The 11122-nt window shown below is 41.1% G+C and overlaps 1 protein-coding gene across 14 annotated transcripts in view; it reads left to right on the plus strand.

Annotated features, from left to right (window-relative positions):
- The window catches only part of KIAA1217 (KIAA1217 ortholog), a 363024-nt gene that overhangs the window by 312489 nt on the left and 39413 nt on the right, over positions 1–11122 (plus strand). For 11 of the 14 annotated variants that reach the window (XR_003397853.1, XR_003397852.1, XM_026843357.1 and 8 more), the window contains 2 exons: positions 7277–7381; positions 7813–7865. Coding sequence is in view for 12 of the 14 variants with exons in the window: in XM_026843357.1 (XP_026699158.1) it covers positions 7277–7381; positions 7813–7865 (158 nt within the window). In the remaining 2 variants the exon portion in view is untranslated. The remainder of the gene's footprint in view (positions 1–7276; positions 7382–7812; positions 7866–11122) is intronic. The other 3 variants (XM_026843355.1, XM_026843365.1, XM_026843363.1) reach the window with 1 other exon arrangement.

Below are 11122 nucleotides of genomic sequence, written 5' to 3' on the forward strand. Positions count from 1 at the left end.
TAAAGGTAACTGCTGACTGCCTTAACCACTGGGGACATACAGAGCTTCGTATAGCCCCCAAACTTTCCTTCCACTTGAGCACTTGCTCAACAATTAGTCGCCTCTGACCACGCTTGGCCAGAAAAAAGAATGTGTTATGAGGTCCATTGGTGGGAAGAAAATGGAGGACAGAAGAAAATCAGCCATCCGCAAAAATTAAAGGTTTATAGCTTAGTAGTTATGTTGACACAAGGGTATGAGTTAGGGCATATTACAATAGCAGTCAGTGAAACCTGATTTGTATCTATTTATTTCCAAGAAAAAGATGCAGGTACCTGAAATATAATTTCAAGCTTCCGTTATTACAGCTGGGAACTGCATTTGCCAATTCTAATCCAAGAGGTAGCTTTCAGATCAAAATTTTTGCAAGGTTCATGTTAGGGGGTTGAAAATAAGGGAAGACACCAACAACTTCCCAGTCTCTGTGACTTTCTCCCCTCTGGGCATCTCATCTGTTCACTCAGCTACCCTGATATGCACAAGGCTGTGTATTTGTGAATATATAAAGAGCAACTGTACAGATAGTTCTGCAGCTTCTTAGTGGGATCTTTGCACCAGGAGCTTTAGTCCTGGTCCCAGAATATATTTACAGTGATGAAAACAGCGTTTGCATACTTACACTTCCAAATAAATACATAACCTTAAAATTCATCAGTGTGTGTTAGCTACATAGCACTGAAAAAATCATTCTGAAAGCTGCCCTTATGGGTTGTGGGGTTTTTTAACCTTGAGAAAGTGTGACTCTTAAAAATAATAATACCAAAAGCATTTAATGTAAATTTCTATGTTTCCTATCCACTACAATAATAAGAATTGGGTTTGAGTTCTACAGACACAAAATGCTCTAAGCCTTATTTTAGGTTTGTAATAATTTAATAAACTTTGACAGCAAACACTGTTGAGGTTGTACTAAACTAAACAAGGAATGCTAAGGATATCTAGGCTGAGGTGCTCTTTTCCTGCTTCAGCAGGGGCTGAACTGTTAGAAGGTTGTTACAGACACCTGAAACATGACATATATAATGGCAGAAGGTATCCCATACCTTGTTGTGTAGGACTTACAGTTTACACCCGAAATCAGCACAGCTGGGCTTGCTTCTATAAGAATATTGTGGGATTGGAGAGATGGGGCTGAATTCATCCTCTTCCAGGTATGGTAAAATGAGGTGAATGCTGCTCTGTCATGCACATTATCCACTTGCTGATGACTGTGCAAAGAGCCTAAAAACCAGGCCCCAGAAATCGAATAGTTCAGTCTGCATGCAGACAGTGTCAGGTGTGGGGTAGCAGCAAAAGGGCAGATTGAGTATCTGTTAGCCTTGGGGATACTGAGGAGGGAGGCCTTTTGCATTTTTGCACTGTGACAAGAGAGACTCTCCATCCTAAATCATCCAGGAGTGGGTTGAGGACCCTGCAAGCATCAAACCTTCATCATGTCAGTGCTGTCATTCCTTCAGTCTCTAGTGGAGTGTGCCGAGAACAAAGAAACCGTCTCTTGCGCCACCTTTGTGGAAATTACCTTGAAGTAGCACTATCACAACCTCAGGACAATGCATAGTTTAAATCAGAGAAAAGATTTAAATGGATAATGACAATTCCAGGAGTTAAACTGAGTGTCTCTTCCCTTGTTAATTCTCCTTCCATTTTTTCCAGTCTGGGGCTGAAGTGGGATATATATATGTACTTTATCAGTTGGGTACTTATAGCAGATCAGACCTCTCATTGACCTATCCTGGTTTTGTAAAGAAAATGAGTCCATTACCTTTGGAATGTTATCTGCAGTAGATTTGGGTCTACAAAAGATGAAAACTGGTATTTCTGATCTCTCCTTTTGGAGTTTCCCATTTTAGTTTTGCATTGCAGAAGCCAGTCTCATCAAGCCTGTTATTTAAGCCAGAGTTGAGGGGATTTAATTGTTTCATGTAATTCTTTCTTGTATCTGTTTTACCTTGGGTATTTTCAAGGTAGCTACTTCTGTGGTATAAAGCATTGAATAAATTCTCACAGTAATTAGTTTACCAGAAGAGTTCCATATAAAGCTCTTTTGCAACAATGAGAAGAAATAAGTTCGTAGAGATTTAAAAAGATAAAATATGTTAGTATTCCTACGCACAAGTGTTAGAAGTTGTAACAGGTTGCAGCAGTTCATCTTCAAGGGGTCATCATCCCTTAAACCCGAGGTTTACAGGGAGAATGAGTAAATTTTTGTGAGTGAGCATGGGTTGTTTAAACAGTGATTTGCTAGCATATTTTTGGATGGCCTGTTTATGTAGCTTATGGTGGACAGTTCTGGAAGTACTACAGGCAAGGCAGATGTTTAAATGTTGCTAAATTGGAAAGGAAGCTGTTTACCCAAAAGTGCATTAAATTAAATGCTGTTTAACTTACATTCTTTGCATTTAAAACACACGCTGTGTTGCAAAATTCTAGGATATTTGATAGTGCTGAATATGTATATAATAAATGTTCCTACTCACTAAAATACAACCCTTAGAATAGCAAGATCGCTCCATAGAATGTTTTTCCTCCAAACACATTTCAGGAGTGTACTGTGGATCTCTTCTGCCTGAACACAACTATTGTCCTCTTCTTTTTATGCCACATTAGTGAGAAAAGTTGATGGTAGAACTGAGCAAAAAATATGATCACATTCACAGCTCATGGCTTGCAGTTCAAGACTAAAGTGTAACGGCCATGTGTAGGTTATTGGATATTGTTCCCATCACAAAACCATATTATTATTTGATATGTTAAAGTATAGATGGACTCTGTACATTAAAAAAAATGGTCATACTCTGTAAAGCCATGGACAGTGGGAGACTCCATCAGCAATGTATTAAGATTTGTGTAAGAAAGGTTGACTTTTCAGATATACCCTCTCAGACGCTTTCCACGGGGCCAAAATTGCATCTTCCTTTGTGAAAGATGTTGAATAATGAGGCAGAAAAAGGTGAATGCAAATGACCAATACATGGAGGAAAGGTAAACTGTACTTTGGCTTCCTTCTGTTGGAGGAACTGTTTTTAGGAAGATGAGATGCAGGCTCTTGGATAAGAGTTGTCAAATAATATCACAGCTGACAGTGCTTCAGAGCTTCGCTTATCCCTTTAGCTTCAAGCTATAGAAAGTTTGAGTTCAACCTTATTCTTAGAAGACTGAAATATTTACCTGTGTGTATCTTTCCCTTGGGAGGAGAGAAGAGTGCATCTGCTGGTCTTTGCTTCACACCCTTACAGGATATCCACTCTGCTATTTTGGGGAGACTTTGGAGTAAAGTCTGACTGTGCTGCTTTCGCTTGATTCTAGGGAAGCCATTGGGAAAGACAACCTACTCCTGTTCCTTTCTGTCCCCAGTGAGATAAAAACATTTCTAATGAAAGGTTTCTCTCATAGTGTAATATAGAAAGAAACATATTTTGCCCTGTCTCTCACCCTCTTTTTGATTAGTATTCAGACTTCACTCGAGGTTTAACTATAAAATATGATGTCACTGAAAATCTTTCTCCAGGATAGTGTGGCAATTAGTTCATGATGCCAGACGTGGTATTTGAGTATGTGTGTTATGGATTATGTGCTGCACAGCCTAGGCTTAGACAGGAACATGAATGAACAGTTACACATCCCAGTTCTAGTTTGTGTCTGTACGAAGGATCTTCTCAGTGATGTGAATATTAAAGATGTCATCAGGAAAGGGAAGGAACATACAAGTCGCGCTTAAACAGCATCATGGTGCGAAGTGGGTACCAATTCAGCAATATGCTGTACCCTGCTTGGGATTACTTCCAGTTCATTGCAGTAGAGGGAATGACATGAAACCTCAGTGAAACTGTAAGGAAGAAATCTGGTGATGGAATCTGATGTCTCAGTGTGGAGTTCCTGTGGAAGCAAGGGCTTGTTTTGCTTCTGCTGAATTTGGGGAGCAAGATGCTAAGGCAGGGCCCCAGTGCCTGGGCTTATCCAGGGCAAGGGCTGTGGATCAGGCGGCCAGGGAGAACAGGGCTGGCGAGAGGCCCATGCCTGCTTTGCTGGCCAAGGTCCGTGACAAGACAAAGCCAAGTCTGACAGAGGCCTGCTAGAGCTGGGAGTCGCTTCTGACCTTGGCCCCTCCTTTCCTCTCCCACCATGCTACCACCTCTGACCCTCCCAACATTCACAGGAAATCAATGTAAAACAATGCCTTTCTGTGCTCAAGCTGATAAGATAGCCATTTCTTTCCCAACTGCTATAGAAGGGACCCTCCCTTTTCTTCCTGGGTGGTGGAGAGATGCAGATTTATCTGAGAAATGAATCTGGAAGAGAAACAGGGTTTGACCTTCTCATGCTACCACCGTGGGTGAGGAGGCACCCCTGCCTTCTGTTCTGCCTGACCCTCTCCCCTAGTGCTCCCCATCCCGACCTGTCCTGTCCACGGGGGCCTTGGTATGCCCCATGTCACCAGAGTGCCGGCCCGTCCCATGCCCTGGGAACCCTGGCCTGCCCCATGTCGCCAGAGTTCTGGCCTGCCCCATGCTGTGGCACCCTGCCCTGCCCCATCCGTGGTACCCTGGCCTACCCAGTGCAGGAAGGGATGGCAGGGCAAGCTGTTCCCCCCACCTTCCCTCTCCACAGCAGGAGCACAGTGGGAGGTAGAGAATATAATGTTGAGAACCAAAATTGTACAACTGTCAGGATAGTGCGGGCATCCCTAATGGAGCCAGCATGGCGCAGACTGAAGAAAGCATTCATTTTCTCCCTCTGGAGCTGAGGTTGCTCCAGCCCTTCACAGGGAAGCTGGTGGGGGAAGGGGCTGCTGGGGAGCCTGTCCCTGCTCCTCCAGGGCCATGTACCAGGCGGCAGGACTGGTCCATCAGCCCTCCAGCCACATCAGCCCAGGGCATGGCCCTGCTGCTGGGCCAGCCGTGTCCCTCCCTGCCTACACTGGAGCACGCCGCCTCCCACCGCCTTCAGTCAGACCGACAGGTCTCCAAAAACCAGGTCATTTTATTTAATGCCTAAAAGGCGCCTCCTTTCAGACACCTGTTTTTGAAATGTTTGGTGCTGATGGCCATAACAAGTCTGGGTATTACAGTGAAATGATTACAGGAAAAATCCTGCCTTGTCTTTAACAGAGTGACTCCAGAGCACATGTAGATTCTTAACATTCTTAATGCTTTTACCATATGAAAAATAATGTGCTCTGTGCAATTGATTCCAGTATTTAATTCATTTTTCATCATCTCCTATCTCTGGAACATCCCTCTCCCTCTTAACAACATATTTTCCTAGATTTCATGGCAAAGGACAAGATCAGCTTTGTGTTGCCATAACCTCTTTTGAAGCAGAAAATTGTTTCCAGATTATTGAATGTGGGATGGAAAAAACATCATATTTATGAATTGGTAAAACAGATAGACTTTCAGTTTAGTTTAGTTCCAGGAAGGTTTTGTGATGATTATCTGGGGAAAAAAAAAAAAAAAAAAAGTCAAAAATGCTGCATTAAAGTTTGTTAGAATATATTTATCCCAGGCTTTTAGTACTTCTTTTTGTTCCAAAGGTTACTATAGCCTGAACCAGTTTCTTATTTAAGAACTTATAATAGTGGAAATTCTATAACGTATTTCTTGGTTTGAAATGAATTAGGTCAGATTCACTAGTCTTCTCATCACCGTTCAAAATACCTTTCAACATGAAGACAGAAAAGTAAGACACGCATGCTGTATTAAATCGCAGTAAGAACACGTCTGCCGGCTGGGAGCTGACTGAGCGCTCTCTTCTTCCCTCCTTCTGTTTGTTAGCATCTCATTACTTGTTTTGCTGCCCTGTTTTCTCAATGTTTCGGTGTCTTGGAGTGTCTCCTGGCTATGGTATCTGTGTGCTATCCCAGCAAACCTCTATTTCATTCCCTCAATGTGAATGAAATAATTATCCTGGATAATATGACTGGCTACAAGCTGGGCTGATTACTTGCTTTGTATCATGTCAGCTTGCTTTCGCCTGGCATTGGTACTTACATTTGGGTTTATATGGCTCTTATCGATTGGAATTATTGCTTTGGTCACCAAATGGCAACTGGAGGTGTGGGTAGCCGGAGCTTAGCTGCTCCTATGTGCCCAGGATGCTGCAATGGTGGTGGACAGCCCCTGCAGCAGGCTGAGTCTGGGGCTGTGTGTGCCTGTCCCATATACTCTCATCAGACATCGCTGCTGGTCTTAGTCACTTGCTTTTTGAGAAACTTTGTTCCCAGTCATCTTCCAGAATGGCAGCCCACTTTTAGCATTTGCTTTTGTGTGTCTTCCTGGTGACTTAACTGCTGGCATAATAGGGATGCATTTTCAGAAGATCCTGTCTGAGATCCCATATTGATGTGTGTCTGTGTAGTGGTGTGTCATTGACATAGTGGCATGTGAAAGTAGGCACCTGTGTGAGGAAAATGCTGTTCTGGAGCCCACCAAGGAAGTTACCTGGTACTTGACTAATATATGCATTTCTGGAAACAGATAAACACACAAATGTTAGCCTTCCTATCAAAAAAGTCGTCGTTTAGTGGCCTTTTGTACCTATGGAAAACACTGAGCATACCTATTACAGTTCTTCATCTATTTTCTTCCGGTTTTTAGGAATTTCTCAGGATATATGCATGAAAGCAAATCTGTTCTATGATAATGTTGCTGCACAGTCTGCATTTGGTGTCCTGTGCCTGTCTGTCACATTGCTGTACTTTCCAAAGCAGACAGTTGTGATGTCAGGTGCAAAGGATTTGGACTGTGAAGTAGTCAGTTTGAGCAGATTAAATGCTTCACAGACAAAAATCCTGGGTTTGGGAAAGTAAAAATAGTAACAAGAAGTGTAAAGGCTTTAATCCTGAAACCTTATATAAAGGCAAAACTATTGGCCCAGTGTAGGTAATAGAGAAAATATATGTAATGCTAAAAAATACCATTTTCACTAGTTCCAGTAGGCATTAACTGATTGTTTTAGGGGCCTGTCTTGTGAGATCATTAGAAGTTTATTTTCTGAGTGGTTGGTTCTTTTGTTCTTTTTTAACCAAGCAGATGTCTTTTTTATTATCTGTTACCATGCAAAAGTTGTCCAAACCAAGATGCGGTGAGCTGCTGCAACAAGGTATATGCAAACTGGTACCCATGGGCCTTTGCACAAACTCTGTAGTGTCTTTCCAATCCTGTAAATCATTCACCTAGAAAAACAAGTCTGAAAGCAAATATATCTGGCTTTAACAAACGGTTCTCTTGTCTTACAGAGAGAGGATACAAGCCATGGAGAAACAGATTGCCAGTTTAACTGGTCTTGTTCAGTCTGCGCTTTTTAAAGGGCCAAATACAAGTAATAGCAAAGATGCTTCTAGGTAACAAAAGAATTCATTAAATCTGTTTCTCTGTAATTATTTTAGTAATCAATCAACAAAAATAACATTTGAATGTAATAGTAAAAAACCCCTGAATGCTCAATCATTTTTACATATCTTTATCATCCCCATGAGAATGCTAGGCAGAGAGGAAGAATATGCTGAATGATAGATGGAGATTAACTGCATTACTCTTCTTTGTGTTAAAAAGAATTAATGTAGCTACATCTCTGTGCTTTCTACTGCTTATACTCCATTCCTTGCTTAACTTGTATTAAAAGCTGATTTAAAAAAAAACAACTGACAACCTACTGGTGATTTAAATTAAAAATATATATGCTAGACAAGGCCATTTAATTTGCTGATTATAAACATCACTACAGTTTTACTGTTAGTAAGTTAAAAATATTGTTTTTCTTTTTATTACTTAGTGAGAAGATGATGTTGAAAATTGTGTCCAGCAAGAGCAGCACTGACACTGCAGGTAAGATAATTCACTTTTAATTTACAAATTATTCGGGTATATGAATAGCTCTAATATTACTACCATGCCAGTTTATGGAAATGTCAATTTTACTTCAATTCCCATAGCTGTACTGTCGCAACTGAAGTTTAAGTTCAGGATATGGGAGTCGATCATATCTTTGTTGAGAGAGGAATTTCTGACAGGTTGAGGTGGTTTTTGGAATGAATTCACACCTGCACTGAATGGTTTAAATGAGATACAGAGTCTCTGCATATGGTGAATTTTCCAGTGAGTCATCTCGTTTATAGTATATATGTCATTAACCCCAGATGTATCCAGATTGCTGTATAAGGTTAAAAATTGAATTCCATTTCCGGTCACCCTAACTTTTCTCTAAGGTTCTTGTGTCAGTAGGTTGCCATGGATGTAATGACACTAAGGAATTTAGCAGTCAGCAAGATAGCACTTTCCCTAATTAAGCCATATTGATCAGTTACTAATTATTAACATGCGCTAAACTGTTCTGAGCAAGCATCAATTATGAAGCCAATATGAGCTGGTCTTATTTTAGCTTCCCACTTGGAAAGCTGTTAAGTGTTTAAAAGATGGAGTTAAGGCTGTTATGAAAGAAGAACTCCATGTGATTGGAGGTCTTTGTGTATGGGCTGCTGCTGGAGATGTCTGCAGGGTGTGCATGCGTTTATATGCCTCCTCTTCACCCTTTGTCATGCACTGAATGCAAATAAAGGTAGTTCCCTACTTCCTGGTAATGCTGTTCCCACAGGGAGGTCTGTGCTCCGGCGGGTAGTAAACCACACACATTTATTAGCAAATCTATTATGCTCTTAACTAGCCTTTCTGTTGGAGCTGTTTGTTCATGTTCAGGATTCCTGTTTATCTGGAATTGCAGTATGTCCCTCTAACCGACAGAAATCAAACCAGACCTGGAAACTATCAAGCAGAGAAAGAGCTAAAGTCCTGGTACTGGAGCTTTGCTCCCAAGTCACTCTCTGGTCCTGTTCCAGCTCTTCCCTTCCTGCTGGCCCCTGGATGGGGAGTGCAATATTTAAGGCTGTGGAGAAATAAGTTGTAATTTATCAGTTTCAGACAACTTACTGAAAAGTCCCATCATTTTTCAAAACAGCTGCAAAATGCTCTTAGACTTTTCCCAATTTCAGTGTCATTATAAACTGAGAATTTATGGTATTTCCCACTTGCACAGGCCTCATCTCATAGAAAGCACCTGTGAAACCATCAAAACTGGCGCACACACACTGCCTTATGTTCCTCTCTGTATTGTATTGCTGTTTGGCCTTTCTGCTTTGCCTGTGTTTGTACTAATTCAGATAAGCACTATGTGAGAGGCACTGAGTTGGAGATCCTGACCTCCACAGGCCATGCTTTGAGTGGGACTTTGGACCAGATGACATCAACCTAAATTATTCAGTGATTTGTGTGTGCTTGTGTGAATGTGTTCTCAATGAAATGAGGAATGGAATAATATTCGTGGGGAAAACAGTCCTACACAAAACGAAAGTGGGGATTACTCAGTGTCGAAGTCATGCCCACTCCACAAGAACAGCATGGTTCTTCTGACCAGCCACTGTTTCCTGCCACTGTTGTTCCCAAAGACTCCTCACTCACTACCTTATCATATGACTGAACGTGTGTCCCTGAAATGGCAAAATTCCATCTAACAGCTGCATGTCCAAGCATGGGAGAGTGGAGGGAGGGGCATGTAATTTACTGTCAAAAGAGCGGATCAGCATATGTCACACTGACTTTGTCACACGGCCATGCCCATATCCACCATGTGAGTAAGGATACCAGCATTCAGGTTGTGCAACAGATGCCTTTCTGATCACCTGGTAGAGGGGGATGGGGCAGTGGGGCCAGCCATGCAGCCAGCCAGCTGCAGGGATCCCTATCAGTGCTATGAAGTGTAGTTGTAACTCCAACATCTGCGTCCCTAAATCCTGTCATTCCAGCATGACTCAGCCACAAAATTAAATTGTAGCAGACAAGGGAAACAAGGCATGATACTGACCCTAATATGCTACAGTATTGTAACCTACATCAGCTATTACTGAAGACTGCTGTATAATAGTTCCTTGTAATAGAATATTTTGCTTTTGCACCTGCTTTTGAAATTGTGTGTGACAGGGTCTAGTAAGTCAGTGCAGATTCTGCTTACTTGAAAATCAGACAGTCTGCCGGAATATGCTACAGAACGTTTCTCCTTCTTGTAAATATGTTTGGGTTTAAACATGCCACAGCATCTAGAAACACTTCTGCTGACCGCTGTTTTGTTCTTCAATTCACCCCAATCCTTACTAAGTATAGCCATTTAGACAGTAGACTCTTCTAGTATACAATTCCACTTGACAACTGTGCACTGAGATATCAGTTTTAGCCATTTCAAAGTCTCTTTGAAAGAAAAAGTGGTATAAAATGTTGATTGAGCAGTCCTTTCTAGAGCACTGGTAAGCAGAAACGTGAATTGCTTCCCATCCTGAACAATAAAACATCTGCGCAGGATAAAATTGGCTCATCAGTGTTGAACCAACATTGTATTTTATAGTATGTGTTTCAGTGATAGGAGACTTTCATGCAAAAAAAAAAAAAAAAAAGGAACTAGTGCACTTAGGAAGGGAAAGAAACCAAAATTTCTAAATCCGAGATAACTCTCTATAGCTAGATTGTGAATACTCTGTTTGGTATTTCATATAAATCAAATTGCTGTATTTAATATGTTTTTGCTTTTCCAGTCTGTAGTGGATTCTTTAGCCACAAATTTTAAAGAGCCTAAATAAAACCTTTTTTTTTTTCGCTGGGGAAAATGAGCCTGTAACAATTACGCTTGTCTGCATTTGTTATGTTATATTGCTTTGGGCTCAATGCTTTCATTGAGGGGGTGGGTTCAAAGAGTAGTAACCTTCCACAGACTGGCCATGTCTCTTCCACTAATGTTAGGAGAAATGCCATGACTGAATCCTTATAACTTTCTTCAGTTCATCAAGTGAATGGCATCAAAGGACTGTTCACTAAGGAATAGCATGTGACTCTAAAAACAAACCGTAGTAGGAAGTCTCCTTGAGATTACTAACAAATATGTTGAGAAATGCTCACTTACTCTCTTTTCAGTCATATTTTTGCTCATCAAGTGGTGAGACTGATAGACAAAATCCTGGATTCATTGACTAAATGGAGATCAGTTGAATCATGGATTACAAAAAAAAAAAAAAAAAAAAAAAAAAAAAAAAAAAAAAAAAAAA

The sequence above is a fragment of the Athene cunicularia genome (assembly GCF_003259725.1).
Source record: "Athene cunicularia isolate RWA chromosome 2 unlocalized genomic scaffold, athCun1 chr2_part1, whole genome shotgun sequence".
NCBI classification, from domain to species: Eukaryota; Metazoa; Chordata; class Aves; order Strigiformes; family Strigidae; genus Athene; species Athene cunicularia.